Raw genomic sequence first — 17,729 nt, forward strand, 5'->3', positions numbered from 1 at the left:
TCCCTCCATTCTCTTATATCTCCCAGATTCTCAGAGCTGCCACCAGCACCGGACTTGTGGAGTATCGGGCCGGCGAGAAGGGGAGAAGTGTCGATATCAGTGCTCCCAAACTTGTGTCTTTATATGATGCTGCCTCCATTCGCATCCACACTGACCCCTCCCCCACTACCCACTTCTTAATCATGGCTATATTAGGCCCAGTAGTAATTACAAAAGTTCGGCAGCACCAATCCCCCTCTCCACCCGACTGCATTCCAGCAACACTTCCTTCACTCGCGGGGTTTAACCCACCCACACAAAGCCCAAAATAACCTTATTCACACATTTAAAAAAGGCCTTTGGGATTAACATGGGAAGGCACTGAAAGACAAACAGAAATCTGGGTCGAACCATCATTTTCACGGTCTGTACCCTCCCCGCCAGTGAGAGCGGGAGCATGTCCCATCTCTTAAAAGTCCTCTTTCATTTGTTCTACGAGCTGGGATAGGTTTAACTTGTGCAGTGCTTCCCATTCCCGAGCCACCTGCATTCCCAGATATCGAAAGCTCCTTCCTACCATTCTAAACGGCAGCTCTCCCAGTCTCTTCTCCTGCCCTCTCGCCTGGATCACGAACATCTCGCTTTTCCCCATGTTCAATTTATACCTCAAAAAATTACCAAATTCACCAGATCCGCATACCTTCCATCCCCTCCAGCGGGTCTGAATCATCTGCGTAAAGCGAAACCCGGTGCTCCCCACCCCCCCCCCGAACCAGTCCTTTCCAGTTCCTAGAGCTCTTCATGCCATGGCCAGCGCAAACAGTAGCGGAGAGAGGGCCTTGCCTCATTCCTCGGTGTAGTTTATAATAACCCAACCTCAACCAGTTCGTATGCACCCTAGCTACTGGTGCCTGATAGAGCAACCGCACCCAGTCAATGAAGCCCTCACCAAACCCAAACCTTCCCAGCACCTCCCACAGGTAATCCCACTCCACCCAATCAAAAGCCTTCTCCACGTCCATCGTGACCACCACCTCCATCTCCCATCCTTCCGAGGGCATCGTAATAACATTTAGGAGCCTTTGAACATTGGCCGTGAGTTGCCTGCCCTTTACAAACCCCGTCTGGTCTTCCCCTATCACCCCTGGGACACAATCCTCTATCCTTGTGGCCAATATCTTAGCCAGCAGTTTGGCATTCACATTCAGTAGAGAAATTGGCCTGTATGTCCCGCATTGCTCCGGATCCATCTCCCGTTTCAGGATCAATGAAATCAAGACCTGCGACATTGTTGGGGGAGGACTCCATTCTCTCTTGCTTCATTAAATGCCCTCACCAGCAGTGGGCTCAATATCTCCGAAAACTTCTTATAGAATTCCACCGGGTAGCCGACCGGCCCCGGGACCTTGCCAGATTGCATGCCTTCCACCACCTCCATTAGTTCTTCAATTTCAATTGGGGCTCCCAGCCCTTCCACCAGATTTGTTGTGGTCCACATTGGGACTAACAACATAGGTAAGACTAGGAAAGAGGACCTGTTTGGGGATTATCAACCACTAGGGACTAAATTAAAGAGCAGGTCCTCCAGGGTTATAATCTCTGGATTACTACCCGAGCCACGTGCCAATTGGCATAGGGTTGAGAAAATTTGAGAAGTTAACATATGGCTAAAGGAGTGGTGCAGGAAAGAGGGATTCCATTTCATGGGGCATTGGCATCAGTACTGGGGCAGGAGGGACCTGTACCGTTGGGACGGTCTTCACCTGAACCATTCTGGGACCAGTGTTCTAGCGAATAGGATAAATAGGTTGGTCACAAGGACTTTAAACTAGCAAGTTGGGGGGAAGGGAAGTGTAAAGCTATGGACAGTATAATGGTTAATGGAGATCAAGGCAGCAGGTTACGCGACAGGTTATTATGTAGAGATAGGGGTTCAAAGACAAGGAAAATTAGGAGAAAGGGTAAGAGGAAAAATAAATTGCGAAAAGTTACTGATCAAGGTGTTAGGATTCATAACAAAGACATAAAAAACAGTATCGATTGGTTTAACCAGGTTGGTAAAGGCAGCCTTGAGGAGGAGTTTATAGAATGTGCCCGGGATAATTTCCTGGAACAGTATGTAATGGAACCTACAAGGGAACAAGCGGTCCTAGATCTGGTCCTGTGTAATGAGGCAGGATTGATTAATGATCTCATAGTTTGGGATCCTCTTGGAAGGAGCGACCACAATATGGTGGAATTTAAAATACAGTTGGAGGATGACAAGGTAAAATCAAGCACTAGTGTTTTGTGCTTAAACAAAGGAGATTACAATGGGATGAGAGAAGAACTAGCTAAGGTAGACTGGGAGCAAAGACTTCATGGTGAAGCAGTTGAGGAACAGTGGAGAACCTTCCGAGCGATCTTTCACAGTGTTCAGAAAAGGCTCATAACGACAAAAAAGAAAGACGGTAGAAAGGGGAAAAATCGACCGTGGATATCTAAGGAGGTGAGGGAGAGTATCAAATTGAAGGAAAAAACATACAAAGTGGCAAAAATTAGTGGGAGACTAGAGGACTGGGGAGTCTTTAGGGGACAACAGAAAGCTACTAAAAAAGCCATAGAGAAGAGTAAGGTAGACTATGAAAGTAAACTGGCTCAGAACATAAAAGCAGATAGTAAAAGCTTCTACAAATGTATAAGACAAAAAAAGAGTGGCTAAGGTAAATATTGGTCCTTTGGAAGATGAGAAGGAAGATTTAATAATAGGAGATGGGGAAATGGCTGAGGAGCTGAACAGGTTTTTTGGGTCACTCTTCACAGTGGAGGACACAAATAACATGCCAGTGACAGATGGAAATAAAGATATGATAGGTGAGGACCTTGAGATGATTGTAATCATTAAGGAGGCAAGCTAATGGGGCTAAAGGTAGACAAGTCTCCTGGCCCTGATGGGATGCATCCCAGAGTGTTAAAAGAGATGGCTAGGGAAATTGTAAACGCACTAGTGATAATTTATCAAAATTCACTAGACTCTGGGGTGGTCCCAGAGGATTGGAAAGTAGCAAACGTGACACCACTGTTTAAAAAAGGAGGTCGGCAGAAAGCGGGTAATTATAGGCCGGTAAGCTTAACTTCGGTTGTAGGGAAAATGCTGGAATCTATCATTAAGGTGGAAATAGCGGGGCACCTGGAGGGAAATTGTCCCATTGGGCAGACTCAGCATGGGTTCACAAAGGGTAGGTCGTGTCTGACTAATTTGGTAGAATTTTTGAGGACGTTACCAGTGCAGTAGATAACGGGGAGCCAATAGATGTGGTATATCTGGATTTCCAGAAAGCTTTTGACAAGGTGCCACACAAAAGGTTGCTGCATAAACTAAAGATGCATGGCATTGAGGGTAAAGTGGTAGCATGTGTAGAGGATTGGTTAACTAACAGAAAGCAGAGAGTGGGGTTAAATGGGTGTTTCTCTGGTTGGCAACCTGTAACTAGTGGGGTCCCTCAAGTATCAGTGTTGGGCCCGCAGTTGTTCACAATTTACATAGACCGATTTAGAGTTGGGGACCAAGTGCAATGTGTCAAAGTTTGCAGACGACACTAAGATGAGTGGTAAAGCAAAAAGGGCAGAGGATACCGGAAGTCTGCAGAAGGATTTGGATAGGTTAGGTGAATGGGCTAGGGTCTGGCAGATGGAATTCAATGTTGCCAAGTGTGAGGCTATCCATTTTGGGAGGAATAACAGCAGAATGGATTATTATTTAAACGGTAAGATGTTAAAACATGCTGCTGTGCAGAGGGACCTGGGTGTGCTGGTGCACGAGTCGCAAAACGTTGGTATGCAGGTGCAACAGGTGATTATTAAGGCTAATCGAGTTTTGTCTTTCATTGCTAGAGGGATGGAGTTCAAGACTAGTGAGGTTATGCTGCAATTGTATAGGGTGTTGGTGAGGCCGCATCTGGAATAGTGTGTTCAGTTTTGGTCTCCTTACCTGAGAAAGGACATATTGGCACTGGAGGGAGTGCAGAGGAGATTCACTAGGTTGATCCCAAAGTTGAGGGGATTAGATTATGACGAGAGGTTGAGTAGACTGGGACTGTACTCATTGGAGTTTGGAAGGATGTGGGGGGATCTTATTGAGACATATAAAATTATGAAGGGAATAGATAGGATAGATGCGGGCAGGTTGTTTCCACTGGTCGGGGAAAGCAGAACTAGGGGGCATAGCCTCAAAATAAGGGGAGGTAGATCAAGGACGGAGTGTAGGAGGAACCTCTTCACCCAAAGGGTTGTGAATCTCTGGAATTCCTTGCCCAGTGAAGCAGTTGAGGCTCCTTCTTTAAACGTTTGTAAGAAAAAGATAGATGAAGAATAAAGGGATTCGGGGATATGGTGTACGGGCCGGAGAATGGAGCTGAGTCCACAAAGATCAGCCATGATCTCATTAAATGGCGGAGCAGGCTCGAGGGGCCAGATGGCCTACTCCTGTTCCTAGTTCTTATGTTCTTATCCTCATCTATCCTGAGGAATCTCAACTGATCTCAGCCCTTCCACCAGATCCTCATCCACCCTCAGGAACCTCAACTGACCCAAGAACTGCCTCATCCCCTCCACCCCAGCCGGGTGTTCTGACTCATAATTTGCTGTAAAAGTCCTTAAACACCTCATTCACCCCCGCTGGGTCCAGGACCTTGATCCCACCTCTACTCTTTACCCTCCCTATCTCCCTGGCCGCCTCCCTTTTTCTGAGCTGGTGCGCTAACATTCTGCTTGCCTTTTCCACATACTCATAGATCCCCCCCCCCCCGCCTTCCTCAGCTGTTCCACTGCAGTCAACAGCCCAAATTCCACCTGTAACCTCCGCCTCTCCTTCAGTAACCCCACATCCAGGGCTTCAGAGTATCTCCTGTCCACCTGGAATATCTTCCCAATTAGCCTATCCCTCTCAGCTCATTCCACCTTTTCTCTGTGGGCCCGTAACGAGATTAATTCCCCTCTGACCACTGCCTTCAAAGCTTCCCAGACCGTTGCTGCAGAGACCTCCCCTGTATCATTTGTTTCCAGGTAGTTCTGGATGGACTTGTTAACTCGCCCAGACCGCTTCGTCTGCTAACAACTCCACATCCAGCCTCCATAGTGGGCGTTGTCCTCTCCAAACTAACCCGTAGATCCACCCAATGTGGGGCATGATCCGATACTGCGATTGCCGATTACAGTATCCGCCACCCCCAGTAGCAGAGCCCTGCTCAGAACAAAAAAGTAGATCCAAGAGTATACCTTGTGAACGTGAGAGAAAAAAAAACTCCCTCGCACCTCCTTTACTCTCCCCATCTGTTCCATAAACCTCTTCAATTCCTTTGCCGCGGCTGGCACCCTCCCTGTCTTGGATTTTGACCGGTCCAATTCCGATCAATGACTGTGTTAAAATCTCCCCCCATGATCAAGTTATGTGAGTCTAAGTCTGGGATCTTACCCAACACCCACCTCAAATTCCACATCGTCGCAGTTCGGAGCATACATGTTCACGAGTACCACCCGCATCCCCTCCAGCTTTTCCCACTCACCATTATGTAACCCCCCCCCCCCCCCCCCCGTGTCTGACACGATTCTCCCTACCTCGAATGCCACCCGTTTATTAATCAGAAATGCTACCCCCCCTGGTCTTTGAGTCCAGCCCCGAGTGGAATACTTGGCCAACCACCCGTTCCTCAATCTAGTTGGTCTGTAACCTTTAGGTGTGTCTCTTGTAACATTGCCACGTCCACCTTCAGCCCCCTCAGATGCGTGATCACGCGAGCACTCTTGACCGGCCCATTCAGCCGTCTAACGTTCAATGTAATCAGCCTGGCCAGGGGACTCGACGACGCCCCCCTTCCGCCGACTAGCCATCTCCCTTTTTAGGCCAGCCTCCAACTCGCGTCCCCGGCGCCCTCGAGCATCCGCCGTCCCAGACCTCCCATTTGTCCCCGAGTAGCAATTCCTCCAGTCAACAAAGCAGCTCCCCCCTCCCCGGTAACAGCACCAGAAACCCAACCCCCCATATCAAGCTCACGCTCATCACCTGCTCGCCCCCCCACTGTGCTTCCGTGAGCCAGCTGACCCAGCAGCTCCCGCCCATGGCACCAAACTGAACGTCTCCCCATTGTTCTCTCTTCTCTCTCTCCCTCCCCCCCCCCCCCCCACACACTTGGACGTACATATTCAAAGTATCACATTCCCTAGTAAACGAACTGTAGAAAAAACGTGGAAAAACCACCACAGAACCACCCCCCGCCCTCCATCCAGCTCACAGTAAAACAAAGTTAATTTTAGATCTCGAAACAGCCCCATATTGCACATAAATGAAATTAAAATCGCTTATTGTCACAAGTAGGCTTCAAATGAAGTTACTGTGAAAAGCCCCTAGTCACCACATTCTGGCGCCTGTTCGGGGAGGCTGTTACGGGAATCGAACAGTGCTGCTGGCCTGCTTTGGTCTGCTTTCAAAGCCAGCGATTTAGCCCTGTGCTAAACAGCCCCTTCCTTGAATAACACTAGTTGAATAGTTGAGTAGTTGAATAACACTACTTATTCAAACCAGTACAAAAGTGATCATCAACAAATCACCATTGCAATATTCTCCCCAAGACTCCAGTGTCTTTAGTTCACATCCAGTTTTTTTTCCCTAATGAAAATCAATGCATCGTCTGGTGTTTCAGAGTAGAATTCCCGGTCCTAATATGTGACCCACAGACACACTGGGTACAGCATCCCGAACTTCACCCACTTCAAGGAGGGCCGATTTTTCCTGATTAAACCCGGCTCGCCTCTTGGCCAACTCCGCACCCAGGTCTTGACAAATGCACAGCTCACAATTCTCCCACCTGCTGCTCCGCTCTTTCTTGGCCCACCGCAGAATGTGTTCAGTGTCCAGGAACCGGTGCATATGTACCACCATCGCCCAAGGCGGCTCGTTCGCTCGGGGCTTCTTCGCAAGGGTTCTATGCGCTCTATCCACTTCCAGGGGCCAAGGGAACGTCTCAGCCCCCATCAACTCCTCCAACAAGTTTGTCACATAGGCCCTCGCATCAGATTCCTCACTGCCCTCAGGGAGGCCGACGAGTCTCAGGTTCTGCCTCCTGGACCTGTTCTCCAAGTCCTCCAGCTTCTCCTGCATTCTTTTCTGACAGTCTTTCATCATTTCCACCTTCGTCTCCAGCACGGTTATGTATTCCTTGTGCTCAGACACCTTTTTCTTCACCTCCTGGATCGCACGTCCGTGGATTTCTTGATTCTGCACCTGACCAATTGCAGCCTTGATCGGGTCCAGCATGTCCTTCTTAAGCTTGGCGAAGCATTCTTCAAAAAACTTCACCAGCTGCTCCGCTGACCACCGTGCCATCTCCCCACGGCCCTGCTTCCCGCCATGTCTTCCCGCATTGCCAGCTCACGTGTTTTTTGTAAAACTGTGTCTTCTCACACGGCCAATTCTGGTCCAATTCTCCATGCACTGGAGAGGGACTTCTCCTCACTGTCTCACTCTCCACCAATTCATCCAATAAAATCCGGGGGGAAAACGGGAGAAAAAGGTCCAAAAGTCCGTCACAGGCAGGTGCTATCAAATGTGAGACCTACTCCTCCATGGCCCCAATCGGAAGTCAATTGTTTAGTGAAATTTTATACACATCCTTCCTCCCTCCCAATCATTCCAAAATTAACATTTTCAAAAATAATCAACCACAAACCTCAAAATGACAGGAAATTTACTTCTCAAATGGAGGGTTGTGATTTCTACTTCACTGCAGTGGAATTTACATAAATGTCAAGTTGACTTATGGAGGTATGCTGTGGCATGTGTTATGTACACACAAAACTATGATGTAACTATTAATCGGGACTCTTTGGAGAAAGGAAAAGGCATTGGTAAATTTTGCCATAGGCAAAAAGAATAGACTGCCACATTTAGTGACCTACAGATACAGAATATACAATTAAATCTGGGTCAATAACTTCTCATTTGCAAGTATTGCATAGAGAATACAAATACATTTAGTTATTACAGACTAAAGGATTAGAATACAACCTATTGTTACTCAAAATAGATTTGGATCAACTGCTGCAGAAAGCTAATGTGGTCAGGTCAATCATCATACTATTGTGGTCAGGTCAATCATCATACTATTGGCATGAGGAAGTATTTAGTCAATTTGAATTCAATCTCATTTATGCCCTTTATCTTTGCTTGTGCCTGCTGGAATTCTGGAACTAATAAAAATTCTGCATGGAAGTAACTAATCTCAAGCTAAACTGTGTATAATTGGTGCCAGTGTTTTCAAGTCAGGGAGGTGGAAATAAACAAAAGTACCATTTCAAAATATAGGGTAGGATTCACCCTTCTGGGGACTAAGTCCCCACGCCCGCCGGAAAATGGGCAGGAATCACTCCGACTTTTTCCTAGAAAGTCCAGGGTGATTTTCAGTCTTCAAGGGGGCCAGAAGGGCCCCGGCGTGCATTCCGCAGCTCCGGCTGCCGGCGGGGCCCTGCAGTTACGCTTGCGCCAGCCCCGCGCAACATGGTGGCATCCGACAGGGGCCCGGCGCGGTGGGACATAGACCCCCCCGGAGTCCAATCCTGATGCCCCTCCTCACCAGGGCACCCCCCACAGCCAAAACGCCGAGGGACCACGTGAACCACGCCAGCGGGGCTCAGCCCATCGAGCGTGGAGAATTGCCGCGGGGGCCGCTTTCAACCGCCCCCGGCCGGCGCCACGTTGATCGCGCACGTGCGCAACTGTCGGCAATTCTCCAGTCACCGGAGAATCGCTTGCCGGCGTGGGAACATATTTTGGATAATTTTGCCACGGAGGGTCGGTGAATCCCGCCCATGGCCTTTGATTAAACATGTCCCTAACTCTTCCCCACTCTGGTCATTCCCCTGAAGAACTTGAGAACCGTAAAGGACAGAAACTGGAATTTTATCTGGCACGCAACTTTTAGTCACCTTTCTCCAACTCTGGCAGGACCACATCTAGCACTCCATAAGATCATAAGGCATAGGAGCAGAATTAGTCCACTTGGTCCATCGAGTCTGCCCCGCCATTCAATCATGGCTGATATTTTCTCACCCCCATTGTCCTGCCTTCTCCCCATAACCCCGGATTAATCAAGAACCTATCGATCTCTCCGATCTTGTGCTCAACCAATAAAACCACACTCGTATCCAGGATCATCCTGGAATGTAAAGATAACCTCTAGCTTGTTTTCTCTATAACCTGTCATTAAGCCCCTCTCTCTTGCCTCTCCCACCCAAGTGCAAGAGCATGTAGACTTGTTTGATAGGGTGATTGGGACTATATTCTTGCTCACTACCCAACCATCCAACTTACCTTTTCATTCCACTGTACTTCCTCATGTCACCTCCCAAATGTGTACCCATTTTTCCCCACAAGAGTTGGAATTTCTTCCATCAAGTTACCATCTCCAGACTCCAACTCAAATGCTCTTCTGGTCAATGAGAATAGAGTCAGTGCACAGGAGTTGGGTCTCATGGGTAACATGAGCTCAAAGAGAACATGCTATCCCAAATTTTCTTCTCAAATGCTAGCCAAAATGTACTTCTTTGATAAAGTTCTTAATCACCCCTCAATCTCTGACTTTGGTTCAGTTTTCTTTTTTTAGAAAATATTTTATTGAGGCATTTATAATTTAAACAATTTTAAACATCAAATTTCAGAAACAAAAACATAACAATATAACCAACAAACCCAAGCACACAGCTCAGCCAACATGGCTTACACAGGGAATGCCACCTTCCCCAACCAGTTGGTTCTCCTATTCTTACTCGTCTTTCCCATGCCTCCCCTTCCCCTCCCCCCCACCGACAGCTTAATTTTTCTTGAAGTAGTCGATGAATGTCTGCCACCTCCGAACAAACCCCTGCAATGAACCCCTCAAGGCGAATTTAATTTTTTACGAGACTGAGAAACCCCGCCATGTCTCTAACCCATACCCCCGCCTTCGGGGCCTCAGAGTCCCTCCAACCTAGTAAGATCAGTCTCCGGGCCACCGGGGAGGCAAAGGCCAGGACGTCAGCCTCTCTTACCCCCTGGACTCCCAGGTCTTCCGACACACCAAAGATCGCCACCTCTGGACTCGGCACCGCCCTAACTTTTAAGGCCTCTGACATGACGTCAGCAAACTCCTCAGCCTCGGACATGTCAAATACAGATGGACATGGTTCACAGGACCCCACATACAGCGCCCGCACTATCCTCCACTTCCTCAAGGAACCTGATCATCCGGGCCAGTCTTGTGTGACCTTTGGACCACCTTACACTGTATCAGGCTGAGCCTCGCGCATGACGAGGATGCATTAACTCTCCTCAGAGCCTCCTCCCAAAACGTTGCCGCCCACTCCCCACCCAGCCCTTCTTCCCACTTTCTCCACCTCCCCTATCGGAGCTCCGTCCCATCCATCAGCTCCTTCTAGATCTCCAAGACCTTCCCCTCTCCTACTCTTGTTCTCAACACCACCTTATCCTGCAGCCCGAGGTGGCAGGTGCGGGAAGGTCGAAACCTGCCTCCACACAAAATCCCTCACCTGCAGATACCGGAACCCATTCCCACCTGGCAACTCAAATGCCTGCTCCAGCTCGTCCAAAATCGGAAGCCCTCATCAATAAAGAGATCCCCAAATCTCTTGATCCTGCTCGCTGACACCGCCAAAACCCCCGCCCAGCCTCCCCGGAGCAAACCGATGGTTATCATATATCGGCGCCCACACCATCCCCCAACCCCCCCCCCCCCCCCAAAAAAAAAACCCATGCGCTGCCTCCACTGTTCCCACATCCTCAGGGCTGCCTGATCTGGGTCTGGAGAAGAGTTTAAATTGTGCTAGTTGATTCCCCTTTGCACTGGGGTTCTTGGGGTATTGTTTTGTTCCTTGATCATTGTTTTCTGTACCCTATTGGGTACAGACAGTTTCTTTATCCGTGGAAGGAACATGTTGGGTACTCTGAATCAACCCTTTTTTGTGTTCCCAAAATTGTAATGACTATTCATTTGTGCTGTACCTTTCTACTTTTTTTTGTTACGAATTTGTAAAACATTGAAAATTCCTCCTTGTGATTTCAAGACTACAAATAGATGCATGAGCACTTTAGGTTTCTTAACAGTTGAGCAAAAAAAAGTACGATCAACTTCCAACTAAAAGGAAGAATGACTGCTCTTCACCCCAGTACCTGCACCCCCATCACCAATCAGGTCTTAAAGTATCATTCCAAAGAGTTGAAGCCTAGATTGTTTAACCAAATTAAACAAATGATGAATGCATGTTACAAATACAGAATTAAATTTTGCATTGTAAATTAGTTATCTATATTTACATACAGACAAGAGGAAGTACAAATAAAAATGATAACTATAAATCACACAGTCGTAATACCTGCTGGTCTCCAGTAGAAGGATTTTTCAGTTGAGCTGCTGGCAGAAAAGGGAAAGAAATGTTATTTCACACAATCTATACATTACCAATATTTGTAACTCAACAGGTAAACTTGCATTTTCATGCACAAGACATGCATATTACTATTGACATTGAAAAACATTTGTGGAAACCTTTCCATTGAACCTTACTTGATGCCTGTTTTTGCAATAATCCAATTTCTTACATTTTGAGGTCATCAGACACTTCATTAAAATACTTCACCAATGCACAAATTAATAACAGAACAATTCTGACTTTAGACCTAGATATTGGATGGTGATGACAATTTCTTACATTTATTTACCATTATTGATACAGTAAAATGACTCAGAGCGGTGGGGTGAGGCAAGAATAGGATGGCAATAACTTGAGAACATTGACAAAAAAGGGTATGGTCGAGATGTAATGGAGGTAGGGAGCATGAGGAAATGAGGTACTCGGCGAACACTGCCCAAAGAGAGGCAATTGTGTGATTGGAGTTGGGTAAGAGATGCAGGTGGTGGATGACTGAGCAGATGAGCTGAATAGATGGGCTACAAGGACTGAGATGGATTACAGAGTAAAACTTTCAAACCTGCATGTGACAAAACTTGGAAATATAGTAGTGAGGAGTTGATAGGAACAATGAGACGACACAAATTGTGCAGCATTGTAAATGGTGAAAATAGCAGTAGAGAGAAAGCAAGCTTGGAGACGTAGTGTAATGTAGGGTGGGTTAACAAAGGAGCTAATTGAAGCAGATGAGATCCTGGTGTTTACAAATTTAAGCAGAGTTAAGAGCCAGAAAATTATGACAAATCCTGTTCTTTTTTTTTTTAATACAAGAGCTCAAGAGACAGGAAACCAAAAGAGAAAATGCTCAAAAATCTCAGCAGGTCTGGCAGCATCTGTAAGGAGAGAATAGAGAGCTAACGTTTCAAGTCCAAATGAACCTTTGTCAAAGCTAAAGGGTCATCTGACTCAAAATGCTAGCGCCTTTTTCTCTCCTTAACAGATCATAGAACCATAGAATTTACAGTGCAGAAGGAGGCCATTCGGCCCATCGAGTCTGTACCGGCTCTTGGAAAGAGCACCCTACCCAAGCCCACACCTCCACCCTATCCCCATAACCCAGTAACCCCACCCAACACTAAGGGTACTTTTGGACACTAAGGGCAATTTAGCATGGCCAATCCGCCTAACCTGCACATCTTTGGACTGTGGGAGGAAACCCACGCAGACACGGGGAGACGTGCAGACTCCGCACAGACAGTGACCCAAGCCGGGAATCGAACTTGGGACCCTGGAGCTGTGAAGCAATTGTGATAACCACTATGCTACCGTGTTGTCAGACCTGCTTAAATTTTCCAACATTTTCTCTTTTGGCTTCAGATTCCAGCATCCACAGTAATTTGCTTTTATTAAGAGACAGAAAATTATGCTGATTCCATATAAAATTATGCTAAATCCATATAAAACGCTAGTTCAGCTAAGCGGGCGGGGGGGGGGGGGGGGGGGTGAATGTTGCTTGCGTGAAAGGGTGCTCCCATTAAAAGTAACAAAAGCGTGGAAGTATTTGTTGAATAACAATTATCATTATAAATGCATACATAGAAGAATAGAAGACATAAAAACATCTAAGATTATTTTTGCATGTTTATACCCATTGTATAATAATCCTTAAGAATGTTTCTCCGTACTCTGGGGAGGTCAAAAGGGTTCACGCTGGAAAATGTTGGCAACCCTTGGACTACAGGGAAAGAAATCAATTTTTAAAATAAGTCTTACACAAAGGGGAACAGGAGCAGGGGGAACACAGGAAGCTGGCCAAATGTGGGAGAAAAGGTTGGGTGTATGCTGGCAGTCAAAACCCTCCATGCAGTGGTTAGTAAAGTGGTTTAGAACAGAATGTACAACATTAACCTATCCTACCACAAAGTCAAGGTATAGCAAACAGTTGGAAAGATCCAGGTAACTAGCATTTATTTGTTTCATGTGGGCATTTAAATCGGTTTCCACAAATTCACACCTGAGAGTTCTCGATCATAGTGCCTTTTATAGAATTGTTCCTATTCTTCTGCTATTCAATACCTTGTGAATGCATCAAATGGAAAATCTGATTTGAAGAGATTACCAATGGCATCAGCTTGGGCACATGAAGTTTTCAATGCAAATTAAGCAACTTTCAGATATGAAAACCAACTGTGGCACTATCACAACTGTCCAGACATCTACAAGTAGGATTCAATAGCTCAAACCTTAACTCCTGTTTGCTTCACCTGATGTTGGTGTCCATGTATTTACATTGTGGTCCTTGGTTGCCCTTTTATGTGTTTTCTTTTTTCTTTTCATGTACTAAATGATCGGTTTGAGCTGCTTGCAGAAAAATACTTGTCACTGTACCTCAGTACACGTGACAATAAACAAATCCAATCCAATACAGCATTTATAAACATTGCTTCTCCAGATTTATACTCAAAAGCCGATGCTGCATTTGAGACACTGAAAAGCTCTGCCTGAAACCAGCTGGAGATCAATGTCACAAAGCTAAAACAACATGGGCACGGTCATCACCATCTTGGACATAAGGTGTGTTGTGGATACGAAATGTAAGAGAGAATGATGAAATCTTGGGAGTACACGAAGCCCAGCAGCATTGAACAAATCTGTATGGACTTCAGGGGCGAAATTCTCCCCCAACGGCGCGATGTCCGCCGACTGGCGCCAAAAACGGCGCCAATCAGACGGGCATTGCGCCGGCCCAAAGGTGCGGAATGCTCCGCATCTTTGGGGGCCGAGCCCCAACATTGAGGGGCTAGGCTGGCGCCGGAGGGATTTCCGCCCCGCCAGCTGGCGGAAATGGCGCTTGTTAAATGCGGCGCATGCGCGGGAGCGTCAGCGGCCGCCGACAGTTTCCCGCGCATGCGCAATGGGGAGAGTCTCTTCCGCCTCTGCCATGGTGGAGGCCGTGGCGGAGGCGGAAGGGAAAGAGTGCCCCCACGGCTCAGGCCCGCCCGCGGATCGGTGGGCCCCGATCGCGGGCCAGGCCACCATGGGGGCAACCCCCCGGGGTCAGATCGCCCCGTGCCCCCCCCCCCACGACCCCGGAGCCCGCCCACGCCGCCTGGTCCCACCGGTAAATACCAGCTTTGATTTACGCTGGCGGGACAGGCAATTTCTGGGCGGGACTTCGGCCCATCCGGGCCGGAGAATCCAGCGGGGGGTCCCGCCAACCGGCGCGGCCCGATTCCCGCCCCCGCCCAATCTCTGGTGCCGGAGACTTCAGCGGGGGCGGGATTCACGGCGGCCAACGGCCATTCTCCGACCCGGCGGGGGGTCGGAGAATGACGCCCCCGGTGTGCTGCAGTATGCAAGAAAATGGTTAAAGAGTAAAGAAGCCAAACAAGAAAACAAATGTAGCATAATGTCGTTAAGTGTGGAGAAAATGCCAGGTGAAATCAAAGAGAAATATACAAAAGGAAAAATAAAAAACAAAAAACAATCACTGGCACCAACACTATTAATGGAGTTTTAGATTCAACCATTGAATAGCAGCATTCAAAGTCCAAAAAGAAAAGTGCTGCGTAAGATGCCAAAACAGCAGAATTCAAGTCAAGGGGGTCAAACTATACAGTACTCGTCATACAATACTGCATAGTATCATATCTAAGTCTGGGCACAAGGACACACGGGAGATATTCTAATACTAGAGGCTATGCGGAGAAGAACGTAGCAAATCCGCAATGTCAGGTGCCTCAGTAAATGAGACAAGCTTACAAAAAGTTGAAGTTCAAAAGGAAGATTTACAAAGGAAATCTTTGCTATATACAATTTAGTCAACAATATGGTCAACATATCAAATTATTTTAAAGGAGACGCATTGCCAGTGGCATCTACTGCGCCCTTAGCCTCTGGGACCCCTCCAATTGGGTATGGACATGCTGTGGTGTCACTGACTACTCCGTCCCCAACGTCTATCAGTTCCGGGTAAGCCTGTACCAGAGACTCCACATTAGGCTGGGGCCTGGGGGTTCCTACCTCCACCTGATGTGCACAAGTAGCTTTGTGGTGCTCACCAGATTGTGCCCCAGAAGCCTGACCGTTAACGTTTCCCACCGAGGGGTGTGTCTCTGTGCTGGCAGAGGGTGGGGATGACAGCTGTGACGCATCGATCGCGTCTTCCTCGAAGCTCTCCTCTGAGGTGGTCTCCTATGAGGCAGGAGAAGGCCACCAGGGATGGGCTGCTGCCGTTGGCAGGAGGACTGCTGCAGAATGAACCTGTGGTCAGTGGGAGGGATGGGTCAGTCAGTATGGCAATAACAATTCACATTTGACAGGCCCTCTGGGTGGGGCCCGGTGGATCTGCACCTGTGTTGGTGACTGCTCTGTCCTCGGCCATCCCCGTCACCCCTAGGGCTCGTCACACGAAGGTGGTAAGGATTTTCCAAGTCCAGCATGCCTCCTCCAGTCTGGGCCCTCTCCTGACGATTTTGGGAGAGCTTCTCTTGCGGAGACGGAGGGCATCAATAGCCACAAGCATCGTTTGAAGGGGGTGTTGGTGTATGAAGGAAGGTGTTGTGTGTGTGTTGGGGAGAGGGGGGGGGGTCGGCACATTGGTGTCAACTCTCTCATGCTGCCTGGTGTAGGTTACGACACTGGAGTCCAGTCCTCGAGGTCACACTACCCGAGCTTATGGGCATCGTCACCTTGACCCAGGCAGCACCAGCTGCCCTGTGGCTTACCCTCTGGGACGCTCTGGGGAACAGAACATCCCTCCTGGCTTCTACCGCGTCGAGGAGCCTCCCCATGTCTGTGTTGCCGAATCTTGGGGCCGGTCTTCTTGGCGCCTTAGCCGAGAGGGGGTTGGCTGTGCATTTACATGCTGATCAACCTGATTAGCGGGGAACATGGTCCCAGCAAATCAGCTGGCAAACCTTCATTTACGGCGAGGAACCCGTGGGGCCTCGTTAGGTGGACCAATTAACGTTGAACAACGTTCCTGGCCTCGCTGGGCCGAGCGCCAGGAAGCTCGAGGCAGTTCCCGCTTTCTACCAGACTTGAAATCATTCCGCAGAATAGCGCCCATGTCAAATTCAGATAGGCTATGAAGTATACACAACAGAATTTCTCACTTTCGTTTTGGTCTTAAATAGCTATTAGCAAACAGTTTCTCATTCCAACAAAGGTTGGTCATAGTTGGGTGTTGACTACCATCAGTTTGCTTAAAGCATGTTTGCAAAAATTGATTTCTGGGACAATTAGAAGCAAGTCTATTTGGCACACAGTGGCATGGTGATTAGCACTGCTGCCTCAGCACCAGGGATCCGGGTTCTATTCAAACTTCAGGTGGCTGTGTGAACAGCCTCCCGTGTCTGCGTGTTTCCTTTGGGTGCTTGGGTTTCCTCCCATAATCCAAAGATGTGGGAGATGGCCTCCTTCTGAACTGTAAATTCTATGATTCTACGATGTGCAGGTTAGGTGGATTGGCCATGCTAAATTACTCCTTAAGTAGGGTTATGGGGATAATTCGGCGGATTGGGCCTGGGTGGGGTGCTTTTTCAGAGGGTTGACGCAGACTTGATGGGCTGAATGGCCTCCTTCTGTACTGTAGGGATTATATGATATGAACACTGCACAACCCTGTCTTTCCTAACCAGAGGTGCAGAGACCACGAGCCATAATTCCAACAAGTGACAAAAAGTGATGGCTTGCTGGAATTACAAGACTTAAAAGTGCACTGGCCTGCTATTGAAAACTGCACTGAAGCCTCTGACAGTTGGAGCAGCTTCAAAAAAGTTCCCGCAGGCTCCAGGGTAGTCACCTCTTTTACTGCACCAGCTGCCGTAAAGCAGGTAAGTTTAAAGGACCAGTGAAATTGACCGACCGTGTATGACAGACTGACCAAGAGCGTGTCGATAATGGTAATGTAGTTGACGCAATTTATCTGGATGTGGCCTTTAATAAACAGACTAATTAATGTCAGAATGTTGAGTTAGTGAACGAGTGACAAAATGGATTACTAGGTGGCTTCTTTACATATCGAAGTGTGAGATTAAAGGATAGCTATTCAGAGTGACAGATGATGGGAAGCGGTTTTCCACATGATCAACACTAGGATTGTTGCTGTTCACAATTTACATCGATAATTTGGGCTTTGAATGTAAAGCACAATCTACAAATTTGTAGATGACACCAATAGGAGGGGGGAGATAATTAATACAGAGGAGGACTTCTATACAAAATTGCATAACTGATAAATAATTGGCAAATAGAGTTCAACATAGGTGGTACATTTTGGTTGAGAATAGGGAGATCACTTATCACTTGGA

At 47.7% G+C, this 17,729-nt stretch overlaps 1 protein-coding gene across 1 annotated transcript in view; it reads right to left on the minus strand.

Moving 5' to 3' along the window:
• The window catches only part of pkp4 (plakophilin 4), a 328,075-nt gene that overhangs the window by 184,864 nt on the left and 125,482 nt on the right, over positions 1–17,729 (minus strand). The window contains 1 exon segment of the mRNA XM_072474888.1: positions 11,380–11,417. Coding sequence (XP_072330989.1) covers positions 11,380–11,417 — 38 coding nt within the window.

The sequence above is a fragment of the Scyliorhinus torazame genome, chromosome 2, assembly GCF_047496885.1.
Source record: "Scyliorhinus torazame isolate Kashiwa2021f chromosome 2, sScyTor2.1, whole genome shotgun sequence".
NCBI lineage: Eukaryota > Metazoa > Chordata > Chondrichthyes > Carcharhiniformes > Scyliorhinidae > Scyliorhinus > Scyliorhinus torazame.